Raw genomic sequence first — 21,382 nt, 5'->3', positions numbered from 1 at the left:
GCCTCACTCTTCGTCCCTGGGGCCAATTGACAGCTGCTCAGGGAGGCCCAGCAGAACCAGAACCACGACCGCATCCCAGAGGACTCAGGGAAGAACTCATGCATGCTCACGGCCTCGGCGCGGATCGCCCTGAAATAAAAAACGGCCTTCACAAAGAAGTCTCGATGTTTACTCAGTCTGTCCAGTTGTGTCAATATTTGAAGGAGCACTACGTGTCTGAGTGGGTGGGAGGAGGCGAGACACTAACACGCTGAGCGCTTAACAGGTTTAAAGTCCATCATAAGTGACGGCTGCTTCCTGCCAGAGCCTGGATTGTGATTATCCAGGTCACATGGTTTGACCCACAGGCTGTCATGTAAACTGTCAACTGGAACCACACCCAGATACTTCGGTCATTCATGGAGTTTCTCCCTAGAACTGTATGAGTCACAATTGGGAAGGACTGGAAATTTTTCAGACAAAACAGAAAGAAAACCCTAAAAGAGCTGCTTAATAAAGCGCTTTGAAATAACTGTGACCGCTGTGATGTTCTAGCATGAGCAGGATGACCAAGAATATGGCGGTCTGGATCTGCATACCTTCATAAATACTCTACAGTGTAACCGGTTTACTTCATAGCTGTCTTAGAAAGGTGTTTCAGTTACAGAAATCTTGCAAATTACTGCACATCAATAAAATAGTCATCGGTGTCAATGTTTTAAAAGTTTTTTTTAGCTCCATCTTTAGAGTTGGAAAAGCTTTCCGTTAATCATTTGCAAAGTTATGTTCACACTATAGCAGTATATCAAGGCTTTAAAGGGGAGGTATTATGTGGTTTCCATCAGGTAACTCTGTCACCTTCAGTTGCTATAAATATGCTGTACATTTCAAGACATTTGACTTCACAAATCGAGCCTCTGTCTCTTTAAGAAGCTCTTGCTCTCTCTGACACTTCATTATCGCAATAATGCTCCTCCACTATGCCGTTTACAACTGTTCTCAGGAACTTCGGACTGGAATGTAGCTCATCAGAAGCACACTTCCACCAGGTGTTTGCTAACTGCCTGTCAGTACTTTTCCCTCGCTTAGCAGAGATGGAAAATTGGGCTGTTTGGAAATGTTCGACTGCCTCAAATCATTCAGACATGTTTGTTTGATTGTGACTGAAGTCGGGCTGGTTCCCTTCACATAGTTAAAGACTCCTGTCTGAAAAAATTGTGTAATGTGGGCCCAGCTTAGGAGCAACAAACACTGCAGATGAGTTTGGCGTGAAGTAATGTCTGCTGCTATTATGGTGGAAGATCTGTAACGCTGATCTTCTTTCCTACGGTCCTGGGAATCCAAATGTCAGATACCAGGACATTTTAATTTGAAATCTGATGGCTTTTGCACACAAACCCACAGTATGAAGGGTGGTCAACAGGTATTTTAGGAAACAAAATGTCAAATCAACACAGAAATGATTCAAATGACATATTCTTTCAAACCTGTCCTAATGGTTAACCTTTTTTTATTACAAAGGTTTCAGCCAGAAGCAATGATGGACTGTAAAGCCGCATCTCTTGGCCTGCTGAAAGTTCATTTTTGCTTCAAAAAACGATCTGATCTGATGCAGGAAATGACTATTGTTGTGTTAAAGTTGTGCTAGAAGGAGCCTAAAATAGCATCTCACTGCTAAACATGTTGCAGGAGCACAGGAGTCCAATGCAAACGTCAGTGTCCACAGTCCACATTTAGGAGGATTTGCTTAAAATGATCCACTTAAAGCAGCACTTTGCACCAATTTGATGGTTGAATGAGCTAAATAACAGATTTAAAACAAAAATATCTTTGTTGTTGAGCTCACGTGTTTATTTTTTCAACAATTTAGCAACAATGAGGGTTTGAGTTGAAAATTTTGTTTATTTTGTCAATATTAAGTTTTCTATTAAAACACAATTAATTGTGATTAATTAGTTACAGACCCCGCAATTAAGTCGATTAAAATTTTAACCGAGTCCAACCACTTGTTTGTATACAAACCTTTGGCATACACGAGTAATTCTAAGAACTGGTAAAAGAAGAAACTGTCAAACAAACAGACTAAAAAAAGAGTCAGTATTTGTCCCCCGTTGCATTAAAACCATGTGATGTGAAGCACCACCCCGGAAAAATGGGCAGAAACAGAGCTGACTGAAGGAGAATCTGTTTTATATAAACTATGAATCTGCTTTCTCACTTTGCAGGCAACAAATAAACCTTTGGACTAGTTAATTAGCTCTAACATTTGCCAAGTTGATCTACTATAATGAAAGCATGATCAATGTAGTCTCTTATGGAACAAGAATAAATACGTAATTATTGTGTAATTCATGCAGTAACATCACTGTAACAACGTGTGTCGTTCAGGAAGCCTTAAAGGTATCAAACTCTGGATGTTATCTAACTCTATACCGTCCTAAATCTGCTACTGAATGCCAGGAGTTCAGCAATCAATCCCCGAATGATTAATCGGGCTCAATAAAAACGACTTTGTTTAAAAAAGCTCAGGCAGCAAAAATTGCCTGTCGATACAGACGGCAGGAATGAGAAATGACTGCGAGACATCAAGGACAAAGAAAGTGACAGTCCTCCTAGGCACGGCTCTCAACAGGAGCCAATGCTGTGCTTCTGGAGCTACCCTACCATTTGTTTTGCAACTTCAGCCAAAGGTGGAATGCGTTGAATAAACTCTAACCCGTTAGGCGGGATGGTTTTCATTGTTTTTATGCCCTTAGAAGGTTATAGTGGTGCGCTTTCAGAAGCCAAACGGCATCTGCTGCGGTGAGTGAAAAGAAAAACAAGAAAATGATGGTGGCAGAAACTGGATGAAGTCATGATTTATGCAATAGGTCAATAAACCACCTGCTTAGAGTTGCTTTTGAAACATAATAAATGAAACACTAACAAACATTTTGATGTGTAATGACGGCACTTGGCAAAATGTAATGTTTCAATTTTAGATTTTTGTGTTTTTATGATGTAAGGTACTTCATGTACTGCTGAAATGTGCTATACAAATAAACTTGATTGATTATTCATTGATTAGAATTTTTCCAGCAAGGTGATTATAGCGTTAAGCTATAATCTTTAAATCTTACTAAATATTTCCCTTATTTAGTCAAAGGGTGATTTACTTGAAGGGAAGACGTGGGTAGAGAACATAAAAGTTGTACTCAGGTAAAAGTAGCAATACGTAAACATATTTTTATCACATTTAAAGCAAAATGTATCAATTTAACAGGCGACTCAAGTAACTGATCAGAATATCTGATGGAAAATACCAGATGGAAAAATTTAAGATTATATCTGAATTCTGGAGACTAAAATGAAAAAAACAAAAAAATCCTAATACAAATAGATAACGATTCCAAAGTAACAGATGTAGCCATTTCCAAATCATGAAAAACTATTAAACTAATACTAACAGTCGGTAATACAAATATCTTACAACTTGCATTCCTGTTTTTTATTTTTATTTTTTTGTAAGAACTCATTTACAGAATGCACATCGCAAGGGGTTCTCCTTGAAACAGTAAAATATACTGTATGTTTAACTTCATAAAAATATTACTCAAGTGAAACATAAAAGTACAGTGCAGTAAAGGTATGCCTAAAATAATTTTTTTTCCAAAAAGTTATTCAAGTAAATATATCAGAGTAAATGTAACTAGTTACTACTCACCTCAAAGGGTGCATCACTTGGGTAAAGTTAATTCATTAAAATGTCAAAAATAACCCGTAAAATTGATGCTTATTGCCACATTTAACAATGGATTGTTCATTATTTTGAGTGTGTGTTTGTGGCTGTGTTTCCATTGACCATGTAACTGAGAATTGTGAAATTACGAAAATAAATCTGCTAAATAGAAACAGCAATTTTGGAAAAAACATGTTTTTCCATCAAAACGTTTGGAGCTAGGATGACGTTGTTTTTCAGCTATATCAAAATGTGTGTATTTCGTAAAACTGCAATGGAAACACATTTTTTGCATCACGTGAGTCATGTGATCAACAGGATGTTACTACTTTCAGAAAAGACGAAGAAGACGACAGGAAGTGGGAGGAGGAAGTGGTGTGGTATGTTTTTTAATGACGTATCACGTGAACAAACTTATTCATGTGTGATTTGAATTATTTTTCTTATTTAGTAGAAACACCATATTGCAAAATTGTGTTTTTGCCGACATTAGTGGAATATAGACAAAGTTTTGCGCACTTGTAATGGAAACACAGCTTGTAATTGTCCTCGTTCCTCGGGTTCCATTTTAAGATCCACCTCTGCCACTACCGGTTAGCCTCATCCTGACCAGAACTTCTTGTGCGAGCCTCAGTTTTAACTCCTTTCTGCAGGATAAAACCTCCAACATCCGTATCATGTTACTCCTCACTGAGGACCACCCAGCAGGTCTAATCTGGGATAACAGGCGTGTTTGTCTGAGCAACGTCAAGGACAGGTGTGCTTTCTTAACTTTGGATTCAAGTTCTGGGTCTGCATCCCCTCACGCTGAGCTCGCACAGGCCTGGCTTCCTGCAAAGTTAATTAAGGCCGCAGCTTGCATGGAGGCATATCATTAGCAGTAATTGCACACAGCATCTTGCTGCCATGTGCCTCGTATTTTTCTCCCCGTCTTTGTTCCAGATTTAGGCTCCGCTGATCCATGAAGGAGGAAGATGTTGGGGGAAGGAGTGGTGCAATTTTATTTTCCAGTGCACATCTGTCCATGAGAGGAACACAGGGGATGTTTTACTGAGATGTTATAATGAATGAAAGACGTGGTTCCATGTCGACTCCAGGAAACTCCGAGAGTACCCCAAAGCAGAGCGTGTTTGTTGTGCAAGCATGTGCAAAGGTGCGCTTGTTTTCATATCAACACTGGAACTCCTGTTCAATCCTGCATGTTTAGAACATCCTGTACTGAAAACACTGAAGTTTTTACGGCAAATGCATCAATTTATGGAAATTTAATTATTTGTTTATCTCCTTTTTAAAAGACTTTGCAGAAGAAAATGCTGATGAATATATAAAAGATATAAAATCTTCATTTTGAGAAATCTGAAGATAAATACAGATTTATAGGTAAAATACTACCAACAGTTTCTCTTGTTTTGGATGTTTTTACCCAGAATGCCCTGCACTATAGTGCACTTCCTGCTTTTTACATTCTCATTCAAACAGCACCAGAATTTACTTCAATCGAACTGAGACCTGGGTTTGTAGGTGGACCAGGGTTCACTTTTTCGGGTCCACATCGAAGTCTGATTGGAAATTCACACCTATCCAAACAAATCTGACTTTCTAGTTTTGTTTTAATTAATTAAAGGAGATTAAATAGGGATGCTGTAAATGCATTGTTGAATCCCTTTTTGGTTCAGTTCAAGGATTCTACCTTCTTCAGTAGGAGTACAATAGCATTCCTGATTTTGACAATATTTGCCCACTTTACCTTGTAAAAATTCTCCAGCTCCATCGGGGCATGAGAACATCTCTTGACATCAAATGTCTTATTTTTTCTGTCAAATTTAGTTATGAAACCATGGCTAAGTCATTACAGAACTTAAGTATTAGTTTCATGCAGTTACTCTTGTTCATTAGTGTGTATGCTTATACTCACTGTGATGCTGAAAATGTAAATTTCCTCTTGATATCCAGTTTTCTGGAACCACAAGGGTTTTGAACAATTCATAACGTCATCCATCTTGAAGAAAAACTCAGCTCCATCTGAAAAAAGTAACCCAAGTTAATAATGCTGCCACCTTTCTCTTTTGTTTATGTTTAGAGTTGTTTTTGTGCCAAATGTAGCTTTTGAAATTATGGCCAAGTTCAAGTTTGGTTTCATCAGACAAAAGCACACTCTGTGACAGTTTCAGGTATTTTTTTACTTCCTACTAAGGTTACTGGTAAATATGAAACTGCTATCCCTGCTGTTTTAAAACCAGGCAAACAAAAATATCATCTAACAGAAGAAATTAGTCAATAGAAGGATCCAATGAATGAGGCGGTAGATTCATTACAGGTGGTAGCCGAGACAGTATTGACCTTTAAAGCTCAAACTGGTTTATTTCTAGGCTATCCATTGTGACACCCACCATTTTTCAGGCCTCACTGGTTCGTTTACTTTGGGCCAAGGTCCTCGGGAAATAGGAGCAGCTGTGAGGTGGGTTTGTGGGGGAAGAATTGAACCAAGAGCTGAAATGATCCGGCCTGGACATCGCCAGGCATGGGTCACTTCACTTAGACCATCCTATCCTCTGTGCTGCACAGACTGGTTATGCAACACACATACCTAACTAGTCCTATTTAAAGCAAGGAGACAACAAATCAACACGTCTCACACGGATCAGGTTTCTGGATGTGTTGAGGGGTGTGGAGGAAGGGAGAAACAACAAACAAAATGGAGGACTTTATGGTTATCTAATCTGTCATAACCTGCTACACTGTGAAAATCAGTCCTTTCAACATTTACGAAAAGTTTTAAATTATTTCCACGTGGAAATAGAAGCCAAAGCAGCAGCCCTTGTTTAAGTATCTGAAACCCAGCAAGAAATAAAAAATAACAGGCCCAACCCCAAAACTAACTTCAACTCATAGCACTAGCAATAAAATGGCTTCTTAGCTTCAATGTTAAGCCAAGTCAACTTGAAGAAAATACACCATACAGGGTCAAAATGTGCTGAAAAAAGACAAATAAGGAGCTCCATCAAAAAACGAACAAACGTTATTGAACCCCTGCTTTTCGCAGGGTTATCCACGCGCGAATAGCTAAAATCCGCTGATACTTCAGACTCCATCTAAAACACTTATAACTGCCTATTTTAATAGTTCGACCACCAAATATACCTTAATATGCATTAACACCAACAGGACACCCGTCAAATGGTCTTAGCGCTGCCGCAGAACTTAGCTAGCCTTCTATATTTCCGCTTATGGGGATACAGCCAATCAGCGCCAAGAGAAAAAGAATGGCGCTGCCTGATTGGCTGGCTTGCTAACGGTATCACAAAAAAGGAAAAGTTAAGGTCACTCTGGTCGTTTTGGAGATTGTTAGATCTTTATATCTAATCAGACGCATTTTCCCATTAAGCAAAGTATTTGCTGATATAATTCAAGGAATGCACCCATGAGAAACATCTGGCTTTTATCTCCAATAAATATGTCCTTTTACAATAGCAACCCATGAAGTTTACATGCCTTACACATAATTAATAAATGCCTGGTATGAGAGCAGTTTATTGTCCAGATGCCAAAGCTACAAAATTTGTTTTTAGTACATTTGGTGTAATAAAAACAGCACAAAACAGCCTTTTTATAACCCTTTTCTCCAAAACGCTTGTAAGTTTGACATAATTCTGATGAGGGATAAACTAATCCATATTGAGTTTAGTATTTTTCTAAAAAGAGGGAGATTATAATACATCAAATTTAATAATGTATAAAATTTTCTATAATACATCAAATTTAATAACAGTTGTTACTAAATTAGTTTAAATTACAAGTCAAAATTCTAGTTGTTTCTATTACATTTCAGTTTTACCTTTTTGCCTGGTTTTGGAACATCAAATAAGCAATATGTATAATAAACTACTAAGGAAAAAGTATCGATCTCTTATTAAATTAGAATATTATAAAATATATTTTAAGTATTTCTCTGTTAATTCATGATTGTGGTTCTGCTGACGCTTAACTTAACACAATGTGACATTTATAGTCCACTTCCTGACAGGCAGTGGGCTGCTGACAGTCCACTGCCTGTCAGCAGCTGCTTTTACAGCACCGCCAGCTGTCTGTGCAACTTTTTCAACCACTTTTTTCTTCCACTAAACTTTCCCGTATTATTTGGATACAGTAAAAACATTAAGCTTCGTTAGCAATGGCCTTCTGCTATTTATTCAAAAACCAAGTTTGGAATTAATCTCATACTTAAATTCAGAAATGTTCTTGTTTTTTCTAGGAAATTTCTGAGATTAATCTCAATTTCTTTTATTTTTTTGGCATAAATTTACTTATTTTCTTTGTCAACAATGGCCGTAATGGACAACTGTCAAAAATTCTTTCTAATATAATATATTAATTTAAACTCATATTAACCATAATAATCAATTATAAAGCATCACTTTAAAAGGCTTTTTTATGTTTTAACACCTTTTTAATAGCCACAAATTATACACAACTGCACCAATATTGCTTGTATATTTTATTTTATGTACAGTACAGGTAAAAAAAAAAAAAAAGAAACATAAAGTAGTCAATAGCATTGACTGACGTGGGCAGCAGTAAACGGCCATGTTGCTCATCCATGGGAAGACGACCGTCTCCCCTCTCTGGCGTACACTCCAGCTGCGCCTGACAACAGCTTCACAACAAAGATTATCAAAGAAGGGAGCAGCTCTTTTTGAAAAATAAGAATATTAATAATAATTATAATTCTGTCACCTAAACTGAGCCTGCTTTTCCGGTTCTGGGCTGGAAGAAAGGAGTCGTGCCTGTGCAATCTTCGGTTAACTTTTAAATACTGACCGCTTCACTGCACTGGATTTACAACGCTAAAAGTCACTAGAAGTCAGTGCTGCAGCCGCCATTTTGCCCGAAATACTGCGACTAGTTGCAAGCCAGCTTTTTTCTTTTTTTGTCCTTCAGTCCCAGTCAGCAGCTGAATTCACAGTATTCTTACAGCATGGTATTTATTTGTATTTTTTGCTCTGAAAGAAAGTAACTCATAAAGATTTAACTGATGATGCATGGGGGGGGTGGGTGTTGTTGACAAATGTTCACCGGTGGATTTGTTTTTGTAGTGAGGATTAAGAAAAACAAACAAAAAAAAACATTGTGTCTAGTTTTCTCATGGATTTAACTTTTAAAATAAAATAAGAAACAAAAAAAAATAGGGTTTTAGTTTTGTATCTCCAAGGCCATAGATAGTCAACCACAAAGACTTCTGCGCTCCGCTGCTGACTATCGCAGTTGTGTCTCTCAATAGCGTTTCAGACAGTGAGCTCACAGCAGGCCACCAAGGTACAGATAAAGTGCTTTTTTTTTTCTTTAAAATGTGTCACTTTAAATAATTAAATGTGAAGATGGTTTTCAGGATGTCTGAGTAGTTAAGAAATGAAACTGGGATGGGGGGGAACAGACGCGACGTGACTCTGGAGCTCGGTCCGAACGCATCCTCCGAATGTTGCCGTCTCTGGATGGAGCGTTCACATTTTCAAAAGTGAAGAGTAAGACTTTCAGAAGTGGAAAAACAGCAGCAAACTAGAAGGGTTTTCCAAAATACTATCAGGAAAGGAGGACAGAAGGAGAATAAATACATTTGGGTCCATGTAGTGTTTGTTATCCGGCTCTATAGAAATATGATAAAACCTAGAAAATAACAAAAAGTTCAGAGTTCATAGACGACCCATGAGATTTCTGGTCTTTTGTTTTGTTTTTTTCCATTTTTTGCTCCCTTATCCAGTCTCAATAACAATAATAATTATAATAATAATAATAATAATAATCCATCTTCTGCCAGCCTTGTGAAAAAAAAACAAAAAACAGATATATAAATAGTAGCCATGGCAACGGCACGTACTCCCACTCCCGGACCTTGATGACTGAGTCTGAGAATCCAGAAAAACCTCGGAGACGTCTGTTTGGTCCTCAGCCTCTGCAGGACAAATACAGACAAAACCAATCAGTTCCAGCTGAAACAATGAAGTATTCATGCTCCTTTAATCATGCTTCAACCACTCAGGTCAGAGTATTTTAATGGGATTTTCTGATAAAGTAGGACATGCTGACGCACAATTTTCACCTGTTAGAGGTTTGCATGTAGCTATATCTATAGCTGAAACGATTAGTCGAATTAATCAATTATTCAAATAATTATCAACTCATTTAGTAATCAATTAATTGTTAACTGGAGTATACAGACTCAAAAGGACAATTCCTGAAAAAAAACAACACACTAAACTGTACTACAAATGTATACGTTTTGCATTTTAAGATAAAAAAAACAAAACATTTTTCTGTAAGCATGCATAGTTCTAGCTTCAAATTCTTAAATGAAATCTAGAAATAAGCAACTTCTGCTATCCAGTTATTAATCGGCTCATACAAAAAATAATCGAGATTATCCTCCACACTGTACTAATGTTAAATCAAACAATAAAGCTTTTCCAGTTGACATTAGAAGTAGTTTATTAGCTGCATCCTTTGCTATAAATGATCAAACATTCACTAAAGAAATGCTCTTACTGCATTTTAGGCAACAAAATGTTGATTTTTATATTTAAAAAAGCAGATAAATAATTTGTGTATTTGCACCTTTTCATGTTTCTAATATTGTGTACAAAGGTTTAAGAGGTTAAATGAAAAATAGGCAGAATGTGCCAAATTTTTATCCGATCAATTGTCAAACTAATATTAAAACAATAATTACTTGAACCATTATTGCTTCAAGCAATTATTTGAAGCTTCGTTCATTTTTACATGAACTCTTCTCTGTCCCTCCTGAAGAAACGCCTCCCCACAGCATGATGCTGCCACCACCAAGTTTTATCGTCATGATGCTGTTTGTTCATTTAAAAACCTCCAAGGCCTTCAGAGAACATCTGGATTTACACTCAGATTAGACACAGATGGACTGGATTTACTTTAGTCTCTTTTACATAAAATCCTTGTTTAGACTGAGGTTTGTGGATATAAAGTGACCAGAATTGGTGTGAAAATTTTAGCAAGTCGGTCCGTCATGACATTTTTAACATGGAGGAACTCTGAGGTGAACGTCAGCAGCTTTTCCCACCGCTTCGGAGCTTTATGTGGCCGAGAGATCAAGAGAAGCGCTTCCTGTATGATGACTGGAAAAAGCAGCTAATAGAGGCCAGTCTCAATTCCTTTCCTGTTTGTCCTCACAAAAGAGCTGAAAAATGCAGGCCTGCCTCTGTAAACACGACAGGCTTTCACGTTGAAGTGCGCGTCAACGACCTGCGCTTGCTGCTTGTGCAGCAGCTGCGTTTTCTCGGTCACTAACCCCCAGAAACCAGAGGAAGGAGCTCAGAACAGACTCATGACAAAGTGCTTTTGACACACAACTGAAACCACATGCTTATGCAGTTCAACAGATTTAACTTGGCTGCATCTGCTCTCTTGATTTAAAAGTAATTAAACGATAGCAAGATGCAATAACTCTGCTTTTTTATAGCTCCAAAAATCAGGGATACCTTTGAGAAATAGAACTTATTCAAAGTTATTCAAAGTACTTGGCTGGGATTTTATATGCAGTTAACTTCACTCTGACATCCCTGAATAAAATCCAGATTAGCTGCCTTCAGAAGTCTGCTGACTGGTAAATGAGGTCCACCTGTGTCTTATTTGTTCGTTAGAGAACAAACAGCATCATGAAGACAAAGCAGCACAGCAGACAAGTCGGGGAGGAAGTTCAAAAATATCAATTTGATCTCAGATGAGATCAAATTTAAAATTTCTGTCAAACATTCAAATAGGGATGAAACTATTTATCAGATTAATTATAATTTTAACTAATTTAGTAATCAATTAAACATTAACTGCAGTATACAGACTCAAAGAAAACATATTCAGAGCAGTCATTAAGCCAAAACTGCAAAAGATATATGCATTGTACATTTAAAATAAAAATAGATGTAAATCAAATTTGTTGCACCTTAGGCAGTAAAATGTTTTTTTTTTTCATTTGTAAATTATTTGTAAATCTTTTAAGGTATTAAGGCTAAGGGGTTAAATGAAAAATCTGTAGAATGTGCCAAATTTTTTTTTATCTGAGTAATCATCAGAATAAATTGATATATTAATCAATGACTAAAATAATCCTCAGTTGCAGCCCATACATCATGTTCATCTTCCAACAGTACAACACATAAGAGCCATTAAAGCATTGTCATATTACAACAGCCTAGTCAAAGTCCAGACCTAAATCCAACTGAGAATCCAAGTTTCCTACTAATTTTGCTATTTATACTAGTTAGTTATTTTGTTTTATTTTGCTAATTTTTATTTTATTTCATTTTTTATTTCATACCTATTACTAATTTTGTTATGAGGCTTAAACTGGGATCAGAGTAACTCATTTTGTTCCACCTCATGTTTTAACATGTGCTGAAATGACAGATAAACTCTTTGAACCTTGAAGAAGAAGTTAACAGGCATCCAGTCTGCTTATTATTTTGGGCTCGACTGAAGAAAACTGAAACAATATTTTGTCTGTTCTCAGCAATAAAAACAGGATCTAGGTCAGTCTTCATCTGAAAACACTTCTGTATTTAGCCAGGTTTTAACACAGCACATAAAAGCAGATTTGGTGTACTTCAGAGTATAAGTCAATATGTAGATGTGGTTCAAGTTACCATGACAACAAAAGAAAACTAAAGAGCTTGGAAAATATGATCATTTTGTGTCAAATCTAACATCTTTATAAATAGATTTTAATTTAAATCTATTTAATCTATCAGAACTACAACAACTACAACTATTTCATTTAATGTATTCTTGAATTGTGGTCAGGGGGCCGCACAAAATCAGTCCAGGGCCACAAATGGCCCCTGAGCCTCATCTTGTACACCTTTGCTTTTGATGATGAATCTCAAAAATAGCTGTAGCTGTGATTGTGATTTATCAAAAGGTAAATCTACAAAATGTAGGCTGAAACAAGCTACACTCTTCAGATTTTTATTTGTAAATAATGAAATGTTACATAACAGCTGAGTGTTAAATGGACACTTGAAGTTGGATTTAGATCATCTTAGAATCAATTAAAGAACAAATTAACTAGAGAAGAACTGATCAGGTTTTTACTGACCAGCATGAAGTCACTTTTTTTTTTTTTACAGTCCTAAAACACATTTTCAATGTTAAAATTTAAAACTTCTGGATTCTGAGGTTCTTATAACATTTAAGTAGAAAATGTTTACTGTAAAAATTCAGTGGTTTATCATCTGTATGTTCCTCAGATCATCAAACAACACTGTGCTAAAGTTAGTTGAAGGGCTTTTTCACAGCTTTTTTTTTTTTGGCATGTAGACAAACGCAGATAAGCTCCATCTCCAAATCTGTCCCACTCAGGACGTCAAATCTGGACTGGCTCATCCAACGATAAATAAAGATCCTTTATTTATGGACTGTAGCCCCGGGAATTCTGGGTAAATACAACCAAAACAAGCACGCAGGTCTAGCGCTAGCGAGTGAAATGGCTCATGGTCTTTTAACAAAGACAAAAGAGAAATCCTACAATGGCTAAAATCTGACAGTGCTTCATTTTTGTTTACATTTCAAGTTGCGCTCAGTGTCTCTTTTTATGTTGTTTCCGTCTTTTAGGTACACCGTCTGAACTAAAATATCTATATTCTGGTTGAAAAGTCTAAATTATGAGTTGCAATGCTTAAATAAGAGAAAGGACTCCTTTTTGAAAAAAACACCCTTCTCTTCACAATCTTTTTCCGCAGCGATCCAGACTAAACTAATCAAACTATGTTTTTCTAGACCTTAATACTTTGGAACTGTTTGTTTAAGTACAACAAATATTGGCCAGAAATACACAAAGACAGGAAAAAGTGGGATTTTTCTGCTTAGACTGTTTAACCATCACTGCTCCCAACAACTCAATAGTGTTCAAATTCCTGCTGGTATTAAAAGTTTTATTTTATTTATTGATTCAAGCAGCTGAATTTTTTAAGGCAGAAGTGTTCTTTTTTTTTTTTTTTTTACTAACCGGAGGTGCTGATTTTTAAGGATGAGCTGCTATTTTTTTTAGGTGGAGGGGCCAAATGTTTTTTAAGCAGAGATGCTGATTTTTCAGCGAAGGTGCTGGTTTTATACAGTTGTGTTGTCTGTGAGATTTTAATAACAGAGCTAACCGCTCCTGAACTAACTGGGACTGACCTACGTGTCGCAGTGGGAAAGCAGTGACGAAATCTCTGGTCCCATGTGACCCACGGCCTTGGCTGCCTCCAAGATGGCTCTCCGGTACATCCCTTTCTTCTTCCGGTTGAAGCGGGACCTGAAGAGCTCTCTGAAGGGCGACAACTTGGCTACAGACAGCTGGGAGGTGGTGGGCGAGCCGAACCATGCCACCTTCGCCTGGGGCCACTGGGCCTCGCAGCTGTCAGACTCCTGCTTCCGGGTGCCGCTGATGCTGAGCACGCGGGCTGGCCACCAGGGGAAGCCGTGGATCTTCCCCCACACGATGTCGCCCACCGCCACGGCGTGGCCTTCCTCATTTACGCACTTCGTCATGCTGCGGGTGTGGAGGCGCACTGTGAGCGGCGGCACCGTCTTGCAATCCTCGCGCGGCGTCACGGAAGACGAGGTGACGGACAGGTCTTCGCCCGGTGCTAGGTCGCACAGCTCTGGCGACGTCCCTTCGGAGCTGAAGGACTTGGACTCGTCCAGGCTGTCGCTGCTGCACACTGAGAGGCTGGATGAGTCCGCTTTGCGCTTCCGGAAGTTGATCAGGAGGGTCAGGTCGCTGTGGCTGCGGTCTGCCTCCTCCCCAGAACTCCCTGACCACAACTCCAACGAGTTCTTCCCCTCCCCAGAGTCTTCAGAGTGGGGGATGCAGGAACCAGGCCCCCTGGGGCTCCGTCTCCGGCTGCCCCCAACCAGTTCCGCCTCGTACTCCATCATGGTCTCCTCTCCCTGACTCTGCGGCGGTCTCAACCGGATCTTTGGACAGGACGAGCCTTGGTTCACTGTTGCGAAAGGCCGGGTTAGTTTGAGTTTTGGAATAGAGACAGTGAGGCCGGACCTAGTGGCGTCCAAAATATGCCGCTGGTCCTTGGTGGCGTCCGTGGACCTCTTGCCGTTGCCTCCCAAGCCGTTTTGCACCAGCTGTTTCGGGCAGAAGGGTTTGACTGAGCCATGCACCCGGGATGGGATCTTCATGACCTCACCCGTCCCCTGTGGAGTGCTGTAGGAAATCTTTATGACAGGGCTGTGAGGGATAACATCACTTGCTGCGTATTTCTCAACGTCAGCCTCGCCCCTTTTGTCCTTTCGGAAGCGCTTGCCATCGAGGACAGGGGCGTTTTCTCGTCTTTTGGCGTCCTTCGTTGTGATGACGTCCTCTTTTCTCGACAGCTTCGATGGATTGTCCTTATAATCCCCGTCATCATCACTCTGCAGTGTATTCTCTTTTCTAGAAGTCTTAGTGTTGCTAATGCCGTCTTTGCTGTCCTCGTCGCTATTAAGCGTGTTTTTACACTTTTCACACAGAACCTGTCGCGGCCGCAGTCGAATGGTGCTGATGGTCATACGCCCCGGCTCTCGTGACCGCCTCTTCTTCCTCTTGATTGGTCGCGGAGGGGGTTGAGGTACCCACTGGTTGTAGGTGTGGCGCACCCATAAAGGCGGAGGGAACGGCGCTCCTTCAAAATAAGGAGGGAAAGGAGTCTGTCCAGCTGGCACAGGTGTGGGGACGGGGCAGGGTGGAAGAAGAGGTGCTGTCGGTTCGCTGCTTTCAGGGACCGAGTTTTCATCCTTTGGTCTGTGTGAGGCTTGGCTCGGAGATTTAGCAACCGGCTCCTCGTTCAAGATTTCTGGGATTTCACAGTCTGGCTTTGTGATGGGGCAGTCACCAAGTTTAGCTGTGAAATCTGGCAGACAGAAGAGTCCAGTCCTAAAGTCCAGACGAAAAAGACAATAGAGAATTACTTGCATATCAGAAATGTACGTATTTATTTTGGCATACATAAAAGCAGTACAATAAATAAATATTTTATACCAGTAGCATAAGCTCTCAAACTTTAATTTGAGAATTTCTTGTATAGAACGTTGGGTAATGGCTGTTTTAATCTTTTCTGAGTTAATTCAGTGTTGAGACAGCCAAACATCACTAACACACCTATTCAATTGTCTGAGAAAGACCACCAGATTTAATTTAGGGGTTTTCACTCAGGATCATGATCCGTTAGACTCAAATTGCAAATAAAGTTGCAACATTTGCTGCATCTTCAGCTGCTGCAGTTCACTTTCTCACTGCACTGTGTCAAACAAAACAAACTCTTTGAAAAACTTGTGCCCCTCCTCGCCTGTGGTGGCGTTGCACCAAGAACCATTGAAGGAAACAACATAAAAAGAGACACTGAGCGCAACTTGAAATGTAAACCAAAATGAAGCACTGTCAGATTTTAGCCATTGTAGGATTTCTCTTTTGTCTTTGTTAAAAGACCATGAGCCATTTCACTCGCTAGCGCTAGACCTGTGCGTTTGTTTTGGTTGTATTTACCCAGAATTCCCTGTGCTACAGTCCAATGTGATCATGTGAGCAGATCTAACAATCAGCCCTCTCTCACAACTGAGGCTGATTTTCAGACGTTTATGAAGGTAGAAAAGATTGGTTTCTCATGCAGGTATTAGCTAATTGCTGATAGATTTTGGGAGACTTTTGGTGCCCTTTATATCTAATAATTCATGATACCATGGACTATTAACAAGTATCCCCAGTCATTTAAAAGGTAAACAAGCCCACATTATAACCAATCCTCCTCCATGCCAAAAAGTGGCAATCAGATTCTTTGTGAGATATTCATCCTATGTTTTATGACACCTGGAGTTTTTCTTCTCATCTGACTGAAGCAAAGTTTAATTGAGTACAGTCGTATTTATAAGAAACTCATCTAAGTCATACACAAAAATTCATAACAAGGTAAACCTAATCATAAATAGATTACCATTTTGTAAATTTGATCAAAAGTTCTAAACCAGTGCAGAGAAATTAAGTGCAGATTACCAACTGGCAAAAATGTATTTAGTTATTGACTTTACAGGCACTCTTCTGTGTGTGGACTAGAGAACAAGATTAGAACCACTGGAAAATAAAAATAAAAAATACATCCTCACTTTATACTCAAAGTTATGGATAAAAAAAGTGGTTTTACCCAATCCTGACTCAGGGTCTGACAAGTAATATGTAGAGAAGTTTACACAACTAAATTTGGGATGGTAGGACAGACAAATGTTTCTGTATGCTTTGTGCAATGGTCTCAATAGAAAACCAGCTGGGACGTAGATGTCATCTAATGGTTGCTAATGAGACTGTGGGCCAAGATGCTAATCTTATCAACAAATCACCAATAATTACCTATGAAGATATTTTTGATGTTACCTCTAGTTGTTTCAAATTTTAGGTGCTCAATTATAACTATATCATGTTTTGTTTTGAAGAGTTCTGGTCTTGTCATATGCACATCTCATAGACACAAAAAGTAATAAATATATAATTAAAAGGTTTGAGATCCTGTGATCATTAAAACAAAGAAAAGTTAAGTAGGATTTTTCTTAAGCCCTTTGTAGCATTTGTTGCATACAAATAAAGGTGTGGCACCAGTGCTTTTTGTATTGTGTATTTTTCTCCCCAAATGAATGAATGTAATCAAATGAAAGGTTTGGTTTTGATAGTTTTTTCCATGTGAGATGAAGCTGCTGCCATAAAAGACTAATTTATTTTAAAGTTGTTTACACATATTTTACCAGGGTGCTATTAAGTGTCAATAGAGATGTTAAAATAGTCTAAGAAAAAAATTAAGCAGCAAAAGAACTAAAAAAAAGAAGGGAAACGTGAACGGTTGTGTTTCTCTACGACAGGATTGAACCACGCTGCTCGTCACCTGCGTTCTCAAAGTTCTTATAGAGTGGGGGTTGGGTTCTGCTGAGCGAGCCGTGCAGTAATCTATCCTTATGCCTCGGGCTACAACAGCAGAGCAATAGTATCACCCACTTTCCCTGCTTGATTGTACACATCTTCTCTCATATCCTGGGATCGATAGACATGTCTAATGAAGGCCAAACGGCCGAGAAGTCATCAAGAGGTGGCTGGCAGGCAAAAAAAGTAACATGGCTGAGCTGCTGTAGTCAGGAGACAGCAAACAAAGAGTCTACAGGATGCCCAGGCGCTCCCCCTTCTCGCCTTCCCAACATCTGACTGAACAAAAACAATCCCATGAATCACTCGGGATTCAGAGATGCAACCAGGAGATTTCAGTTTGTTTTTGCATCCATGTCTACTTTGGGCTCCTGTGCGGTGAGATTATTAATTAGTATACATTTGGGGAGCCCATTTTCGTCCCCGAGAGAAGGAGCTGGCATGGCTCGGTGTGTTATAGTCTCCTGGCGATGTTTGTTCCTCTCAAACCTTTCTATACGTGCCCCAAAGATGCCAAATATTAGCCTCCACTGCGACTGACAGCGCACGAACAGTGCTGCCTGTTACAGGGAACAGGCCGTGCTTGTTAAACATAGCACAAGGACGCACAATATGACGAGCAGTAATTCACTAAAGCTGCTGGCACTTCACTTGGCCTACAGCAACTAGATAGTTAAGATTAGTTTGAATGATACGACTACACAAGGATATCTTTAAAAAGCAGAGAAAAACAATGAAAGGAAATGATTTTCCCAAAGCTGAAAAGGAAGAAGAAGTCAGATTTGGTATTTGACTAGGCCTGGAATAGAGGTCTATTTTGGGTTATTTCAAGGCCTCCTTTTCCCCTCATTTTAAGTAGTTTGTTCTCAGAGCAGCTTGAGCTGTTGCATAAAGAAGGGCCAAAGCTGGTCAGATTTTGATTCTGCTAGGCTATAAATAGTGTAAGCCATCGGCTTTTAAGGTGCGCAACACAGAGCTGACAGTTGAGGTAAACAGAAACATTAAAAAATTAGACATTAATAATGTCTTAATAGTCTTGACCCCTTTTTTTTCTTATACTTGAGCAGGACTGTGCTTATAATTACAGAGAAGGGCCTTCAATGCCAAACAGAACCAGGGTCACAGGTTATTACAAGTTGGATGAAGTCAAACAGCCAAACATGACAAATGATCCATTAAATTAGTAATTTTCCATGATTCTTATGAACTAGGAGTCCCTGTGTATAACAGAGCTGTACCTCAAATTAACACAAATACTTTTGATTATTTTAAACAGCACAGCAGAAAAGTCATTTTAATCAATTTGTGTGGATAAACACATCACTGTCTGATTCACCGACTTGCTTTTATTCAGTTTCTTTGAGCTTCTTCAGCATTTGATAAGGCTAACAATAAGCTATTGATGAATTCAGAAACAGTAGCTGCTACACAATATAAGTTATCAATCACTGCACTCTCTAATCTTATAAAATGAAATGAGTGTTTTCACAACGGAAAAACTGATATTGTGCCGTTTTATAACGTAAAGTGAAACATCAGTTTATGATTAGCCACCAAAGTTAGCCGTCAGCTACAATAGCTACAGCTACAATAACCCATGTCTTTTTTCTGAGGGCCCAGTTAGCTGCTACAAAGCTAAGGAGCTAGCATTTCAGATAGCCGTTAGCACTCTATGGCAGAGAATCATTTCTGGGAAAAATTAAAAAGTCCATAAAATTACTCACTTTTTGTTGGAATCGAGTAATATCCCCGTGTAGCTTCTGTCTCTGTAGGTCAGCGTCACCACCAGCGTGTCGTTAACAACATGATCGATAGTGACAGGTACCCGAGAGCCGGCCCGCAGCTCCTCGTCCGCAGCCTCCATGTTTCCCGGGGTGCTCTGTCCGGCTCCGCGGTACTCGCTCCCGGCTAAGGGAGCCACGGTCGCGTCGGCCTAAGATCCGTCTCCCCCTTCGCTATCGAGAGCAGGAGGCTACGCTAGGGCAGAAAATGACGCCATCACCCCCACCAAGTCCATTACAACAGCGCTGCCACCGCTGACATCACGCTCTGTGTGCTACAGGAGCAAAAAAAAATCTCCCCCAGACGAGGCCTGGCCTTTTTCTCTGCCTCACTCGGTTTGATGCCGTTCATTACCGCTCACCTCACCCTGCTGTCCATGCTGAGAGTAATGGCGACTTTGCAAGTAGATCAAGAAATATCCATAAAATGTGGCGCTAGTAAGAAATGTACAACGAATAAACAATTCTTTTACATTTTTTTTAACAATTTCTCAATAGAACTGAATGTGTAGTTTTCGAAAAACAGCTTCTGAATTTTTATTTATGCTTCAAATCAAATAAATGATAAATATATTCATCTTATGTTGCAATCCAAAGGTTAGCTTTTATCAGTTTTCTGAAATGATCTTTACTTTCCCTAACATATTGCAAGATTTACAGTGGAGAAGTGCAGAGGAAAACTGAAGTACAAAGAAAATGATTATGTCTTTATGTTTTGATTCCACAAAGCTTGTAGATATATCGCCCATAAATAGCTAGGGATATATGTTTATTTTTTAAATTATTTAAAACAGGTTTAAAGAACAAAGGAAACAAATAACTAGTAGGACAAGAGAAAACATGCATACATAACCAAGAATGTAATAATAAGCATTAATCTGCTTGAAAGCGAGTAAGAAGTGAACTTATTTTCATTAACTCAGTTTAATTAAATATATAATTTACTAACTCAGTCACTTTCAGAAATTAAAATGTAATTAAAAACCTGTTGTGGAGTTTTAATGTTGCACACTGGCCAAAAAAACCAAAACAAAGTAATTTAACTGAGCAAATAGGTATGGATAATTACTGGATGGGCAATTATCTTTCAGCTGGCAACAAGTTATTTAACCCCAGATGATGTAATGAGCAGCTTCTCATTTCATTAAACAACCATGTGGAAAGACATTCTGTGATTGTGGAAAAAATGTTTATCTGTTTAAAAAGAGTCAAATCATTGGCATCTAATAAGATTACAGATTAAATTGGGTTGAGAACTGTTTGATGCATTATTAAAAACTGGAAGGATAGAAGGAAATCGAAATCATTGTTTTGAAGGGGAAAAACCCTTCAAAAGGGCTGCACAGTGGCGCAGTTGGTAGCACTGTTGCCTTGCAGCAAGAAGGTCCTGGGTTCGATTCCCGGCCGGGGTCTTTCTGCATGGAGTTTGCATGTTCTCCCTGTGCATGCGTGGGTTCTCTCCGGGTACTCCGGCTTCCTCCCACAGTCCAAAAACATGACTGTCAGGTCAATTGGTTTCTCTAAATTCTCCCTAGGTGTGAGTGTGTGTGTGAATGGTTGTTTGTCCTGTATGTCTCTGTGTTGCCCTGCGACAGACTGGCGACCTGTCCGGGGTGTACCCCGCCTCTCGCCCGGAATGTAGCTGGAGATAGGCACCAGCAACCCTCCCGACCCCATTAGGGACAAGGGTGAACGGAAAATGGATGGATGGATGGATGGGAAAAACCCTGAATGATCATGGTTGGTGACATCAAATCAAAGAAGATCAACAGCAGAACTCAATTCAATGTGTAATAGTGAAAAGAACTCAAAGTTCAGATTGAACAGCTGTACAGCCATAAGAAAACCACAGATCAGAGAGGCTAACTGGAGGTAAAGACTACAATTTGCTAAGAAGCAAAAAGATTAGATTTTAGAGCAATGTAAGAAAGTCATGTGATCCGATGAGCT

The 21,382-nt window shown here is 39.2% G+C and overlaps 1 protein-coding gene across 2 annotated transcripts; it reads right to left on the bottom strand.

The window, feature by feature from the left end:
* Positions 1-8,177: 8,177 nt before the first annotated feature.
* pwwp2b (PWWP domain containing 2B) lies at positions 8,178-19,824 on the bottom strand. Of its 2 annotated transcripts, none has more exons than XM_028007595.1 (3): positions 19,376-19,824; positions 13,896-15,626; positions 8,178-9,644 (listed from the first exon to the last, which is right to left on the bottom strand). In XM_028007595.1, exons 1-3 carry the CDS (start codon positions 19,513-19,515, stop codon positions 9,638-9,640), a joined length of 1,878 nt encoding a protein of 625 aa, XP_027863396.1. In that variant the 5' UTR covers positions 19,516-19,824; the 3' UTR covers positions 8,178-9,637. The 2 variants fall into 2 exon arrangements, with proteins under 2 accessions (XP_027863396.1, XP_027863397.1); XM_028007596.1 differs by having other exon boundaries at positions 13,892-15,626; positions 19,376-19,823.
* Positions 19,825-21,382: the final 1,558 nt, after the last annotated feature.

This window comes from Xiphophorus couchianus, chromosome 22, assembly GCF_001444195.1.
Source record: "Xiphophorus couchianus chromosome 22, X_couchianus-1.0, whole genome shotgun sequence".
Classification (NCBI taxonomy): Eukaryota; Metazoa; Chordata; class Actinopteri; order Cyprinodontiformes; family Poeciliidae; genus Xiphophorus; species Xiphophorus couchianus.
Note: the sequence above shows the minus strand (reverse complement) of the source record. Positions and strands in the feature narration are given on the sequence as shown.

Excerpts from the sequence above, each read along its gene's own strand:
- pwwp2b (XM_028007595.1), bottom strand. The coding sequence starts at position 19,515 with ATGGAGGCTGCGGACGAGGAGCTGCGGGCCGGCTCTCGGGTACCTGTC. Across the intron at positions 15,627-19,375 it reads TTACTCGATTCCAACAAAAA|GACTGGACTCTTCTGTCTGC; the intron begins GTGAGTAATTTT and ends TCTGGACTTTAG.